This window comes from Macrobrachium nipponense, chromosome 2, assembly GCF_015104395.2.
Source record: "Macrobrachium nipponense isolate FS-2020 chromosome 2, ASM1510439v2, whole genome shotgun sequence".
In the NCBI taxonomy this organism is placed as follows: Eukaryota; Metazoa; Arthropoda; class Malacostraca; order Decapoda; family Palaemonidae; genus Macrobrachium; species Macrobrachium nipponense.
The window spans coordinates 108,783,766-108,800,149 of record NC_087201.1 but is presented as its reverse complement, the minus strand read 5'-3'; the positions used below and the strand labels follow the sequence as shown (position 1 = coordinate 108,800,149).

General features: G+C 37.3%; 1 protein-coding gene across 1 annotated transcript in view; it reads left to right on the top strand.

The window, feature by feature from the left end:
• The window catches only part of LOC135220902 (sushi, von Willebrand factor type A, EGF and pentraxin domain-containing protein 1-like), a 168,924-nt gene extending 153,723 nt beyond the window's left edge, over positions 1–15,201 (top strand). The window contains exons 44-52 of the mRNA XM_064258526.1: positions 6,868–7,018; positions 8,079–8,252; positions 9,586–9,771; positions 10,131–10,229; positions 11,144–11,314; positions 11,788–11,883; positions 13,060–13,155; positions 13,694–13,787; positions 14,491–15,201. Coding sequence (XP_064114596.1) covers positions 6,868–7,018; positions 8,079–8,252; positions 9,586–9,771; positions 10,131–10,229; positions 11,144–11,314; positions 11,788–11,883; positions 13,060–13,155; positions 13,694–13,787; positions 14,491–14,572 — 1,149 coding nt within the window. The 3' untranslated portion in view covers positions 14,573–15,201. The remainder of the gene's footprint in view (positions 1–6,867; positions 7,019–8,078; positions 8,253–9,585; positions 9,772–10,130; positions 10,230–11,143; positions 11,315–11,787; positions 11,884–13,059; positions 13,156–13,693; positions 13,788–14,490) is intronic.
• The last annotated feature ends 1,183 nt before the right edge of the window (positions 15,202–16,384 follow it).

Here is a 16,384-nt window from a genome sequence, read left to right as displayed (position 1 = left end):
AAGTACATAATGCTCTCTTGCCGTTGTTTCGTCTAAGATTTTGTGATATTTAAACGTAAAATCTATTCTGTTTGGACTGCGATCATCTGTGTCACACACACACACACACACACACACACACAGACACACACACACACAACCTTGGTGGAACCAAGCAGAGACCTGGTTTTAAGGCCTCGGAAATACCAGGCTTTGTCTTCACATGCCAGACTCAGGTTCGAAGGGTTCAGTTATAAAACGCTGCATCATAAAGTGCAGAGAAATCAATCTGTCTTCGATGGCTCAGACGTCGATATGTCGACAAAACATGGGGAGGAAAGCAACAGACCAGACTGTCAGTTAACATATACGCGCCCTTCTCGTTTCCTTAAAGGTATATTGAATTATTGTTTTGAGAAAACACTGAATTCCTAGAATTCTTTGGTTTTTCTTGCTCAATTTATTGAAAAGAAATACAAGGAGATGTGGGAATAAACAAACACAAATAGTTTTCTTAAGAAAAAGCAGTAAACAAAGGAGGAACAAACCACAAAAACTAGACATTCTTTCTCCATGAGCAATGCTATATATGAGCTAGATTTTGAGTTGCAAAAGGTCACTATAACATACAAATGATTTTAGATGAATCAAGGATGACAGTATTGCAAATTCTGATGATAAATTGTTGTTGTTGTTGTTATTATTATTATTATTATTATTTTTTTTTTTTTTTTTTTTTGCTCTATCACAGTCCTCCAATTCGACTGGGTGGTATTTATAGTGTGGGGTTCCGGGTTGCATCCTGCCTCCTTAGGAGTCCATCACTCTTCTTACTATGTGTGCCGTTTCTAGGATCACACTCTTCTGCATGAGTCCTGGAGCTACTTCAGCCTCTAGTTTTTCTAGATTCCTTTTCAGGGATCTTGGGATCGTGCCTAGTGCTCCTATGATTATGGGTACGATTTCCACTGGCATATCCCATATCCTTCTTATTTCTATTTTCAGATCTTGATACTTATCCAATTTTTCCCTCTCTTTCTCTTCAACTCTGGTGTCCCATGGTATTGCGACATCAATGAGTGATACTTTCTTCTTGACCTTGTCAATCAACGTCATGTCTGGTCTGTTTGCACGTATCACCCTATCCGTTCTGATACCATAGTCCCAGAGGATCTTTGCCTGATCGTTTTCTATCACTCCCTCAGGTTGGTGCTCGTACCCACTTATTACGCAAGGTAGCTGATGTTTCTTGCACAGGCTCCAGTGGAGGGCTTTTGCTACTGAATCATGCCTCTTTTTGTACTGGTTCTGTGCAAGTGCCGGGCATTCACTTGCTATGTGGTTTATGGTTTCACTTTTCGTATTGCACTTCCTACATATGGGAGAGATGTTATTTTCGTCTATCGTACTTTGAACATATCTGGTTCTTAGGGCCTGATCTTGTGCCGCTGTTATCATTCCTTCAGTTTCCTTCTTTAGCTCTCCCCTCTGTAGCCATTGCCAATTGTCATCGCTGGCTAGTTCTTTAGTCTGTCTCATGTATTGTCCGTGCATTGGTTTGTTGTGCCAGTCCTCATGTTCTTTCTGTCTTTCTCCTGTCTCTGTAATAATTTCTGGGTCTTCGTCCTGCTTTTATTAGTCCTTCTTCCCATGCACTCTTTAGCCACTCGTCTTCACTGGTTTTCAGATATTGCCCCAGTGCCTGTTTTCGATGTTGACGCAGTCCTCTATACTTAGTAGTCCTCTCCCTCCTTCCTTTCGTGTTATGTATAGTCTGTCCGTATTTGCTCTTGGGTGTAGTGCTTTGTGTATTGTCATATGTTTCCTGGTTTTCTGATCTATGCTGCGGAGTTCTGCCTTCGTCCATTCCACTATTCCTGCGCTGTATCTGATTACTGGCACTGCCCATGTGTTTATGGCTTTTATCGTATTTCCGGCATTGAGTTTTGACTTGAGTATCGCCTTGAGTCTCTGCATATATTCTTTCCTGATCGTGTCCTTCATCTCTTGGTGTTTTATATCTCCTCCTTCCATTATTCCCAGGTATTTGTATCCTGTCTCATCTATGTGTTTGATGTTACTCCCATCTGGGTAGCTTTATCCCCTTCAGTTCTCGTACTTTGCCTTTTTGTATGTTGACTAAGGCGCATTTTTCTATTCCAAACTCCATCCTAATGTCCCCAGATACAATCCTTACAGTCTGGATTAGGGTATCTATTTCCTTGATGCTCTTACCATACAGCTTGATGTCGTCCATGAACATCAGATGGTTGATTCTGTTGCCTCTTTTCTTGAGTTGGTACCCTGCATCCATCTTCTGTAGTACTTTTGTCATGGGAATCATGGCTACTACGAAGAGTAGTGGGGACAGTGAGTCGCCCTGGAAGATCCCTCTCCTGATATTCAACCTCTGCTAGTCTTATTCCAGAGCTTGTAAGTATTGTATTCCAGTTGCGCATTGTATTTTTGAGGAAGCTGATGGTATTTTCCTCTGCCCCATATATTTTCAGGCATTCTATTAGCCATGTGTGTGGTATCATGTCGAAGGCTTTCTTATAGTCTATCCATGCCATGCTTAGGTGGGTTTTCCTTCTCCTACTGTTCTTCATTACCATTTTGTCTATCAGGAGCTGGTCTTTTGTGCCCCTACACTTCCTTCTGCAGCCTTTCTGTTGGTGGGCAATGGTGTTTGTCTCCTCTAGGTAGTTGTATAGCCTTTCACTGATGATACCTGTTAGTAACTTCCACATTTTGTATGGTAGGCAGGTGATAGGCCTGTAGTTACTGGCTATATTTCCCTTACTCTTGTCTTTTTGTACTAAGGATGTTCTTCCTGTGGTCATCCATTTGGGTGCTTGGTGATTTGAGATACAATGCTGGAGTTGTTCTGCTATTCGTGGGTGTAGGGCCTTGAAGTTTTTGAGCCAGTATCATGGACTTCATCGGGACCTGGGGCTTTCCAGTTTGGCATTTTCTTTAGTTGGTGTCTGACTGTGTCTGTCGTGATCTCTGTGAATCTTTGTTTTATTCTCCCTGTTTCTTCTTCCTTGACTTCCTGGAGCCATGTTGCATGTTTGTTGTGTGATACCGGATTGCTCCATATGTTTTCCCAGAGTCTCTTACTTGGTTCGGCTTCGGGAATTTCTGGTGGTTGTCTTCCCCTCGTAGTTGGCTGTATAGTCTTTCTGGTTGGTTCCGAATAGTTTGTTCTGTTGGTATCCCTTATTCCTGCTTCATGTACCGTTGGATCTTATGTGCTTTGGCCTTAAGCCTCTGTTTTACATCTTCTATTGTGTTGTTTAATCCCCTCTCTTGTACTTTGTATTTCTCGTTGAGTTCCTCCGTTGTTTTCTTGCTTCTTAGCCTTTTTTCTGCCATCTCTTTCAGTTTACTCAAGTCAGATCTCATCACCATGATTTGCTTTTCCAGGCGCCTTTTCCAAGGAGGTTGCTGTTTTGGTTGCTGTTTGGTTGGTTGTGCTGGTGGTGTTGGTGTTCGAATTCCCATCAGTTCTGCTACTAATCTTGCTCCTGCATATGTCAAGTTATTTGTTTCTGTGATACTGGTGGTGTGTATTATGCCCATTATTTCATTGACCTCACTTGTTTTCTCCCTTAATTTCTTGGTGTTGTAGGCCTTCATGGAGGGGATCTTTGTTCTCTCTGTATCTGGCTCCATCCATTGTCTAATCTTTTCTACCCATTCCGTCCTCTCTGTTACTTCGTCGGTGTTTCTTCGTGTGTCGTTGTTTGATACCTCATCCTCCCTGTCGTCTTCTGTGGCAATCGTCATCTAAGTTCGTCTTGTGTAATTCGTTGTCGTGTGACATTTCCCTTTCCAGTTCTTCTCTTTCTGTTGGGGAGAGCCAGTTCTTTTTCTTTATGTTCCTTGCTTGGTCTGCCAGCCTCTGCTCTGTTTGGGGGGTGTTATTCCTCTCATTCCAGATGTTGACCAATCTTCTTCTATATCCTCTCTCCGTCGGGTTGCTTCTGATGTAGCATCTCCATATTTCCTTATTTTCTTCTCTTGTCCATTTCTTCCTTTTTGCCTTCTGTAGCTCCAATCTCAGCTGTTGATTATTGTCGTTGTGGTGATCAGTTGCTGGATGACGACCTCCAAGTACCTGACCGTCTTCCCCTTCAATTGGGTTGAATACCTGGTTGCCGGGACGAAGCTCCTCTGTTGCCAGAGGTTCCATTTACGTCGTTTTCGTTTAATCCTTCATTATTATTATTATTATTATTATTATTATTATTATTATTATTATTATTATATTATTATTATTTTATTATTATTATTATAAAAGTTGTTGTTGTTGTTGTTGCTGTTGTTTAGAAGATGAAACCTATTCATATGGAACAAGCGCACAGGGACCATTGACTTAAAATTCAAGTTTCCAAAGAATATTGCGTTCATTAAGAAGAAGTAAGAGAAAGTAAAGGGAAATCCAAAAAGGAAATATCCCACCTTTAAAAAAGATCATTAAGAAATTAATAAGCAGATGAAAATGTATTAAAATGTAAGAAAAATGGTATTAGAGTAGTGATGCATTGCGCCTTTGCTTGAACTTCTGAAGATCCAGTTGCACGATTTCCTCAAGGAGGAAGTTCTACAGTCCAACGTTGTGAGGAAAGAATAACCTCTGGAACTGAGAAGTTCGTCAGCGAGGCATATTTACTGCATATTGGTGTTGCTATTCGACGGATCTGGCTGCTTTCGGCAGGTGAGGGGGATCAGGGATCAATGGTGAATGTGAAAGATCTCTGTTGAAATACAGCTTATGAAAAAGTGGCAAACAAGAGATCATCCGTCGAAGGTCCAAGTCATAACTACTACTATTAGGAAACAAACCTACCACCACGAAACACTCTATCTAAAAGAGATAAATCTGTGGCAGGAGCAAATATCCACACCGGAGAACAGTGTACTATAGTAGACTCACATCAACCATGCATTTGATGACCAGGCCAGTCCCTTATTACACACCTGTTTGGCTGTTAATAAGCCAATCACAGGGCTGAAAACTCTCAGTCTCTCGAGAGAGTTCACATAGGCAGGATGTATGTTCCATCTTTCCTGAAAGAGGTATCCCTCAGGAGAGGTGGAACATAGATCGTACCCATGCGAACTCTCTCGAGAGACTGAGAGTTTCCAGCCCTGTGATTGGCTTATCAACGGCCAATCAGGAGCGTCGTAAGGGACTGGCCTAGACATCAAATACATGGTTGATGTGAGTCTACTATAGTACACTGTTCTCCGGTGTGGATATTTGCTCCTGCCACAGATTTATCTCTTTTAGATAGAGTGTTTCGTGGTGGTAGGTTTGTTTCCTAATAGTAGTAGTTATGACTTGGACCTTCGACGGATGATCTCTTGTTTGCCACTTTTTCATAAGCTGTATTTCAACAGAGATCTTTCACATTCACCATTGATCCCTGATCCCCCTCACCTGCCGAAAGCAGCCAGATCCGTCGAATAGCAACACCAATATGCAGTAAATATGCCTCGCTGACGAACTTCTCAGTTCCAGAGGTTATTCTTTCCTCACAACGTTGGACTGTAGAACTTCCTCCTTGAGGAAATCGTGCAACTGGATCTTCAGAAGTTCAAGCAAAGGTACAATGCATTACTACTCTAATACCATTTTTCTTACATTTTAATACATTTTCATCTGCTTATTAATTTATCAATTATCTTTTTTAAAGGTGGGATCTTTCCTTTTTGGATTTTTCTTTACTTTCTTCTACTTCTTAATGTGAATCTATACTATAGCAAAAGAAGCACATATGACCTAAAAACAGGTCGCACTGATGTTATCACTGTTACAAATGTATGAGGCCTCACGAACAATACCCAACTTTCGTGTGGCATTTGCTGAAACTTTCATTGGATCTTTCTCAAAAGTTATATGTGAGTCAAAAGGCACACCTAGAATAGTTAAAGCTCCAGAATCATTCAGCAAAGTTCTACCAACCATAAGGGGAGGACAGGGTGGGGAATCTGTACGAGATCTGCTAATTTCAATAGATTTCGTTTTACTGGAGTTCAATCTCATACCCAACCAACACCATTCCATGATCCGGCCCATGTCCTGATTGAGGCTGAGGACAGATTGATTTCTCATAAGTGGAGACCTGACTACACCCAGAAGTGTTGCATCAAGAAGGCAACAAGTAGATATCACAAGATTGTAATTACAGATTATAATCATACTTCTGCCTGAACAGCTGTACAACGGCTCTTCACATGTTCGTCCTGGTTGAAAAACAAGAATACAGAGAATGAAAGAATAGCAAAGAATGAATTACAAAAAGAGACAGAAATAACACAAGGAAATATCTAAAACTGAGAAAAGGAAGGGTACTAACTGGATTATAGTTAATGTCCCACTAAAAGATATATAGGGACACTCACTGAGTTATTATTATTATTATTATTATTATTATTATTATTATTATTATTATTATTATTATTATTTTGTTCTAAGGGGTCCACAATAAAAAAAAATGTTAATAGTTCGTGTATAATTTAAAAACATTTTACAAAGCTTTCAAACCCTTCCCTGGGTTCATCTGTAGTCTTGGACTGAAGATGAAGTCAGGGAAGGGTTCGAAAGCTGTGTAGTGTTTTTAAATTATACATGAACTATCAAAATTTTTTTTATTATTGTGGACCCCTGAGAACATTATATATACTCTCGTGATAGAGAGTATTTCCCAACATTATTATTATTATTATTATTATTATTATTATTATTATTATTATTATTATTATTATTATTATTATTATTATTATTATTATTATTATTATTATAGAATGGATGTTATTTATTGACAACGAATACCTCCATACATTCAACCATTTTCTCCCCTCTCTGTCTCCCCTCAGGATCCTGAAAATGGTCAAGTAGAAATATCCCTGACCGAGTTGGGCTCTGAGGTCCTTTATTACTGCAAAGTAGGTTATCAAATCTACGGAAACGACTCCAGAATCTGCACTGCTGATGCCACTTGGAGTGGGGACTCCCCACAGTGCCACCGTAAGGTTTCAGTCTACAGTTCATGTTGTTCATTTATAGATTTATGTTTGGGTTTTTCTCAGTCATATTGAGATTTATAGATATCGGGGTTTCTAACTCTTGTATAGATAGGTCCTTATTGATAGGTTCCAGAGTTAGATCGTATGTACTGAGTATTAAGACCCGTCACTCATACACACACACACACACACACATATATATATATATATACATACACATATAAATGTATATATGTGTGTGTCTGTGCGCACGCGCGCGTGTGTGTGTGTGTGTGTGTGTGTGGGTGTGTGCGTGCGTGTATGGGTGTGCTCGCGTGTTGCGGGAATGAAAATTACGTGACATTCCTTAAGTCTGACGTGAATCATGCGTTGAATGAGAAGTTTTACAAAAACATATGGGAACAGTTTAATGAAGAGGATTAGCAGCAGAACTGGATACTGGTGGCAAATGGTTGTAAATAAAATGTGATTTTATATACAATAGATAAAACAGTTGAAATTCCATTTTTTTTTTTTTATTTTTTTTTTTTTAGTAGGAGTGGAATGAATGTTATATTTCAAGTAAATGAAACCATTGGAGACAGAGGGACGTTGCGCTCCTCAGCGTCCGAGGAACTCAATTGAATAAGTCGAATTTAGTATCGTGCAATATTCTGGCATGATATTTTGGACCCTTTGAAAATTCTGCCCCTTGCTTGTTTCAATAAAAAGTTAGACTTACATGTTTGCTGACTGCCGCAAAGTCTAACAACAATATTTGTTATACTTACAGAGTAAACTAACAATCTGTTTTATTAGGTACAAACCCTGTAAAGCGTCTTTTCCGATGGACTGGGCCAAGAATCAAAACAATTACTGGGAAACCAGTGATCAAAAAGACCTCGAGAGTTTTGAGGTTATATCACAATGCAAGAAGAAATTGCTTGTTATCTCATTCTATGGCATCGGTTCCTTCATGAAAGGGCGCGGAGGATACCCAATACCCAACATAAATTCATTAATGCTTAACTTTGTACAGTGAATTGAACGAGCGATTATAATTCATTCAGCCTTCAACACAGGTGTTGACTGCGGCGAACTTACGCCTCCAGAGAAGGGCTTCGTGATGGGCGTGGGGACGAAGTTTGGGGACAAAGTGAAGTTTGCTTGCGAGAAGGGCTACGAAATTGACGGGGAATGGCAAGCAGAGTGCTTGCCCACAGGAAATTGGTCGGCTGACTTACCGACTTGCAAACGTGAGTTTCCTTGCCTAGTTTATTATCGCATTAATATCTGCTTTTTCATATTTCGCATTTAACATCCCACTCCTCCATTCCATTTCTCTTCTTTCTTATCCGATATTTTTTTTTCTTTTTTATTGGGAAGAATCTAAAATTGTCATGTTTACTAATGTATATAATATATATATATATATATATATATATATATATATATATATATATATATATATATATATATATATATATATATAGTATATTCAATGGGTCTCTCTCTCTCTCTCTCTCTCTCTCTCTCTCTCTCTCTCTCTCTCGTCGTTCGGTCTCTCTCTCTCTCTCTCTCTCTCTCTCACCGTGAGTATGCATGAGATTTTGAATTTATTATGGTACATATTTTTAATTAATATTAATATTATAACCATACTTAATAAAATAAATTATTCCCTTTGTCTTTTGTTGACAGCTAACCGTACTGCCCCTCCTTTTACGTAATTTTTTCTTTTATCTCTGCTTTAATGCTACTAGGTTTTTTCTCCGGTTTTACTAATTTATTTACATCATACAATAAGAGACATAATTCTCAGTAAAACAATTCCATCTCGAAAGCAAAATATTCAGTCTGAAGTAAGTGCCTGTATGTCTTCTGTTCGTCTGCTGGCAAGCCAACCATTCCAGCTGCTCCCACTGGAAATGCTATCCAGGCGAACAAGGCAAGTGTTCTTGTTAGAGTGCTTTCGTTTCTTGTTCCGTAAAGCGCCTTTTGCCTAATAGGCAAGACTTGGCAGGAACATACAGAGATATTCCTTCGATTGAATTCGAGCCTTCAAAAGACCTTCCAACACCATTCGTGAGCTCACTGTGACGATGTTATTTCTCCTTTTACGTGAGCTGTGAAAATGTTCTTTACATCAGTTTTATTTCACTTTCCATAACGATTTCTTTTCTACATATTGCCTTTTTACCTGTAGGGTTTCGAACATTAATGATAACAATTCTTTTTGTTGGACAATCAAGTTCATTATATATATATATTCTATATATATATATTATATATATATATATATATATATATATATATATATATATAATTTCGTTTAGAGTTCTAGTATTTGTTCTCAAAGGCGATTATTTAAAGAAATTTATTATATAAGTCCTTTATTTTTTCTAAAGATATCTTTTCTCACTGAATGAATGGCAAGCAAATGGGTCCCATTTTAGAAATTTTGGATTTTCTCTTTAAGCATATGTCTACATGCAGTAACATAACGTCATTGGCAAAATAGTTTATTACCTCTTCCTCGTAATCTTGAATGTTTAATATCACTTTTTATATTTTTACTTCTTCCAACAGCCGTGTCTTGTGGAGAACCACCAAGCCCCCCGAATACTCAACATATCACTTCAACTGCCGCAGAGAACTTCGTCTTTAAGGATCAGCTGAGATACAAATGCCAAGAGGGTCACATTGCCAGGGGCGACCTCTCCATCAAATGCCTCCACAATGGTCGCTGGTCAAAGTTCCAGGGACAGTGCTCGAGTATGTACTGACTGAACCTGTATTGGTCTACAGTCAGGCAGTAGTACGGATTTTTGAATATAGAATATCCTCAGTATGTTTACAGTGATATTTCAGGGACTTAAGTACTTTACTCTTCAGTTAAATAGCATCGTATTCTCGGGTTCTTAAACGAGCACGTTTGAAATCCAATGTTACCTCGCACGATTGCAAATTTTTTTTTTTTTTTTGTATTAGATCAGCATCTTGTTATGGGTAAATAAGTAACACTGAATTTGTTTCCTTGTAGTAAACTTCAAAAAATATAGTCTTAAACTTAACGTTAGACCTCCGGTAACTTGTACAACCAATAATGAAATAAAATCTCTTCTCCCCGACAGGAATCTCATGTGGCAGACCCAAGATTAATATGGATGGAGGGGTCATTCTTGGCCGTTCCTTTTATTACAGGGACCACGTCTATTACCGCTGTCCTCCAGGTCAGTATGTAATGAAATGGTAAAAAACAGTATAAGGCTTCCCGACAGATAGGCTCAAAAGGCCTGAAAATAACTTGAATAACTTGCACGAAAAATTGACTACAGAATCTTACAGCAAATGTGCTTCAATTTTCAAATTACATAGAAACTGACTCTACGTTTCTTCTTCACATTCGATGACCTAAAATTGAAATATATATGTATATACACACACACACACACACATATATATATATATATATATATATATATATAATATATATATATATACGTAAGTATATATATATATATATATATATATATATATATATATATATATATTATATATATGTGTGTGTGTGTGTGTGTGTGTATGTGTATATATATATATATATATATATATATATATATATATATATATATATATATATTTATATATATATATATGTATATATATATATATATACATATATATATATATACATAATATATATATTATATTAATAATATATATATATATATAATTATATATATATATCATATATATATATATATATTATATAATATATATTTATATATATAAATTTATAATATATTATAATATATATATAATATATATATTTATAACAAATATATAGATTTATATATATTTATATATGTATATATATATATATATATATATATATATATTATATATATATATATATTATATATATATAGATATATATATATATATATATATATATATATATATATATAAACAAACGTGATAAGGCGTCTAGAATTTTAATGTTTACCCATGTATGAAAATCATTTTCTAATGTTCGAATCATCCTTGTTTGACGTTTTTGGTTCGACGAAATGTCACCTTTGTACCGGACGCTCTCAGCTCTCGACAGACCGAAATGAACAACGAAAACTTTGCATTTCCACAGGAACTTACGCCAACGGCACAACAGTGCTTACCTGCACGGGGGATGGATCCTGGTCAGGGTCACCTAAGTGCGTTGGCAAGTGTTCCAGACAGTGCCTCAACGGTGGCATTTGTGCCAGCAATACGCTGTGCCTGTGCCCACCAGGATACACAGGGGATCGCTGTCAGCATGGTAAGTTCGTGGAAATACCAAGTTCCGAGATTGTCTTAATCAGATCTCACTAATTACATAATCTTGAGTAACAAATATATTTAATGGAAAGTAACTCAAACACTTAGCGCAGTAGATATCACCCAGCAACAATACCCTGTATCTAGTAAAGAATCCATGAAGTACCTTTAGAATGAAATTAATATTGTATTCCATTTATCTTACATCATTGTAACAGCTGGACTTTGCGTTGAATAAAAAGTTTTGTTACGTACGAGTGTTAAACTATTAGTATAATCCAAACATTGTTTCATTATACTCGTATGTTAAGATATTGATGTTATTCTATCATGATACTCATAATGACCATCATTACTGGAAGGTTCTCTCAACATTAGTGGTAAATTCAGACCATGTGATAATCCCTTTGCTTTCACTCGATAGATGTCTCTCATTGACCTCCTGCATTATTTCTCCTTACCGCCTAAAAACAGCCAAGTGTCCAGCTCCATGCCTGAACGGAGGCACTTGCGTGGCTCCATACAAGTGCAGGTGCCTGCCGGGATATGGCGGGCATCGTTGCCAGAACCGTGAGTCTTGCAGTCGGTCTTGCTCTAAGCGCAGCTACAAAACCCCACACAGGCATTTTCTGCTTTCGTAACAAACGCAACAGAACATTTATACAGTAATCCTGCTGGAAGCTAATCCGTTTTGCTTAATAATTCATCGATGTTGTGTATAACCTTGCAATGTGCAGCAGCAACAGGCGATTGAAATTAATATCACAATTGTGGATCGGAAGGCTATAGTTGGATGGTAATCGTATCACACAAACAAAAGATCAGCGAAGTGTAATGGAAGCATGAAACAAAAGCTTTGATGCTTCCTGGGAAGAATAGTTTTGCTCTCAAGTGACAGAGATTAAACTATTCGTGAATTTCCGGAACTGGTTGATTGATTCCTTTCAATGGCATAACAAAACTCTGTTCACGGACACCGGTTATTTCCATATACATTGGAAGGAAAAGGGACTTTTTTTAAAAAAAAGATATTTTACACAAAACACTCACGATTCATACATCAAATACTTTACGCCTATAAACTTTGACAAAGCCCTGGTGAAAATAGGCAAAAGCTGACGTAGGGATATGAATCTTTAAAGCAAAAATGGCGTTTTATTTAAGATTTTTACTTTCTGTATCTTACACTTTTACGTAAAAAGTATATGCAATCATAATTAAAGCAAAAACAAGTCAACTGCATAGCCTTTTTGACTAATCATAATGGAAACATTGTCAGCTTCAACGGGAAATCCCATGAATCATAATACACATATACTTCTTCTAATTCATTTAGGTTTATTTACCTTTTTTTTTTTTATCTGGACACGGATCTCTTACCGCCTGCTAGGACTGTTTTTGTGCCTTGTTTGAAATACGGTCTGAATGCCCAAGAACTGACAGACCTAATCAGATCATAACAAGTAACATTCGCTACCATCCTAACGCTTCGCAAGAAGCCAGTTGCTATCAGTCACCCTCCAGCGCCCCCCCCCCCCCCCACCCCCTCCCCCCCAAAAAAAAACACTAATAAACCCTAACTACTTGATCTGCCTAACGCTCTGGTCATCCCAGGTGACAATCTATCAGGTAAGTGTTCATCAGAGGCATCTTCTACAGCTCCCCGGAAGAAACTAAACATCAATCATTCTTAGCTTTTCCAGTAATTGCTTGACCTAACAACCAACCCCTGCTCCTTCCCAACAGCTCAATGCCCCCTTACGTGTCTCAATGGGGGCATTTGCACTGGGCCTCGTCGGTGTACTTGTCTGCCCGGGTATGCTGGTGTAAGATGCCAGAAATGTAAGTGGAAACTTGTTTCTATACAGTAGAAGTTTTTATTTTTATTTTTGTTTAAATAGTAAGTTCAATTATCAATACTAAGTCTCAAAAAAAGAAAGAAAGAGTAACGCCATATCTGTAGTTTTTGTTAATTCTGGATATAGTGCGTGATTTAATGTTTTTTTTCTCAAACACTATTAACTGGGTTAAAATCATTACAAAGACTGGTGAAATATGCATAAAAAGTAACATTAATATTAACTAGTAACAATAATGCTTACTTTCGATGCAAGAGCTGTGATTTTGTTGAATGCTGTATTTCTTTGATGTCTAATTTCCTTCAGTTTCACTTATTTTATTATAAATTTACGATTTAATTTCATTTTCTCTTTCACCTTAGCAGAGATTTGTACTGCATTTCTCCATGAAAATCTCACTGAGATTTTTATCTCCGTCCCTTTCCGATACGTGACGTTTTCGAAGCATGTCCCTCTTGCCGATAGCCCTTTTTAAAACCCAGCAAATATGTCAATACACTAAGGCCCGAATTCCTTCGCAGACGTCTGTGAAAACGGATGTGGCGACAGAGGACGCTGCATTGGCCCGAATGTGTGTCACTGCGACCGCGGTTTCACCGGTCCCAACTGTGACATGTGAGTGACTTCCATTTCTTCGTGACGTCCACGTGTTTAGATGTGTATTTTTATTTTCAGATGAGTATTTTTAATCACTTCTGCATTCCTTCCGTCAAGGAAGGCCCGCGGAGGCGCCCTCGTGGCATCTCCCGGGAGAAAATGTATTTCTTATTGCTTTTGTGAGTGCAAATTACATTATTGGCCAGTCGCCTTCATGGGAAAGTTTCAGTCAGACCTGCGATAAGTATACACATTTACACGTGCAAGTAATGCGTGCCTGCAAATGTGTTTATTTTTGTATTGTTTTATTCATTCATTCTTTTAATTATTTACTTATTTATTAACTTTATTTATTTATTTAGTCTTTTATCTCATTATTTTTTCATTCATTTTGCTTATCTATCTATCTATCTATTTACTTTATCTATTTATTTATTAACTGATTCATTCATTGATTTGTCTATTTGTTTATTTATTTTAATTAGTTTATCACTTGCTCATTTATGTATCCATTTATTTACTTATTTTATCGTTTACTTATTTATTTATTATTTATTTACTTAGGCACTCATTTATGTATCTATTTATTGTTCTTTTCATTTATTTTTGCTATTTATTTATCTGCTTATTCATTTATCTATGTATTTATTTATTCATTTATTGATTTCCTTATTCATTTACTTGTTTATCTATTTAGCTATTGTCACATTTCCCTTTCCAGAGAGGAGTATGATTACCTCTACGAAGGTCGGAAGCGGGATCCGGACCAGACGGACTACAGCGACTGGGACATTGTGTCATAACGTGGCAGTCAAGCTGTCCTTCGGTAATGATAGAATTATACCAATTAATTAACGTATTTATAATTAATTGCTAAGCAAACCTTTTTTATATATTATGTATTCTTCGGCTCGTCTGACAATTTTGGGTTAAAGATTTAGAAGAAAAATGGTGAAGACAATGCTAAGTGCTTTGAAATTCTTTCCTCTGAAATTTATTTTATTATTATTTCATTCAGCCTTTTATTTGAACAACACACATTAGTAAGGATTGTTGCAATGATATGGTTATAAAAAGCGTGCTGTACACATTAGTAATTTATCGTTATTTTTCACCAGAAGAGACATTATACTTGATTTCGAGCCACAAGCATTTCTTATACATTATACATAACACTCATGAACAAGAAAACTTACCTGAACTTATACTCTCGTATGTAAATATACCTTATAGATCTTTCTCCTTTCTACAGCTGCATAGGTATGCCTTGGATGAGACAGCGTTCAGGCACTGCCATAACTCACAGTCTTTGTTATTGACATTAGGGCATTCCTGATCATTCTTAGCATTTTATATTCGTGAAGTTTAACCATCGTACTCACAGTGTAGTGAGAACTTTTTTGTGGAAGAAATAAATAGGAATAATTTCTTATATGTTTGTTTATTGTTCCTATATATTGAAAATGATAGCTATCTGCAGTTGTTATATATGAACATCAGCAATTACCATTTGCAGTTCCATCGGGCAAAAGTTTTCCTATTTTCGTTCATTTCCTATTTTGGATTTCAACGCTTGTATTGTGGAGGCGGCCGTGTGCTAGATTATTGCGAAATGCAAAAGCCACTTTATGCATATTCTCTTCTCATATACTCAAAATATGTATGCATACAAGAACAAACACATCGTAAGCAACAATGCATTTGGTGTATAGAATGCACACTGGAAAGAGGGGTGATAAAAAGGAATTTGCCAAAGGCACGTCCCACTTCCGATCTAAGCTTTCTCATTCGCAAACATAAAATTATTATCTCTGAATGAATTTAACTTTCTTTAGGCGTTGAAACTCTCGCATATACTTTCGACGTTTCGAAACCGTCAACTCAACAGGCGTATTTCAAGGGGACATTCCATATTCATTTAATACGAATACGAATTTAATAAGAACCCTTGCACGAGAGGTGACAGGAAAGATCGTAGACACTGACCTTTCGTCTTTATTTCAAGACCTGATCATAGTAATTGTGATCAGGTCTTGGGATAACCACGAAAGCTCAGTTTCTACTATCTATCCTTTCATCTCACCTTCGAGCATTTTTTCATGTTTATATACCACGGGACTACTGTGCCATAGGATGAATATGACTAATGAAGGCTGGTTAGTTTACGTCAAGCCGGCATTATGCCAGCTGGAACTATTGCCGTAAGTTCGATTGGGTGCAGGAGGCCTAATGTGGACTTCTGGACTCTCCAACCAACAGATACCGAATATTGGAAATGCCAGTATGGCACTAGAATAGGGGTTTTCAACCTTTGGTACGCCAAGGGTCTGTCGGGGGTACGCGCTCCCCAAGGCACTCAAATGAATGTTAGATGCCGACCGACATTGAATGTGCTTTGGCAAAAACTCCTCCTCGGCCATCTAAGACAGTTAATGAAAACAGTCTCAGCCATTTCATTAACTCCTTTGGAGCTGATGTAATAATAATGCATTTTATTTTTGCAGCTCAGAACCATAACCTTGAACTTACTGCATAGCCAGAGGTAAATAACTATAAAAAAATTTTCCTTATTTTTTTATGAAATTCTTTTTGTTTACAATATTATTGGTTATGTA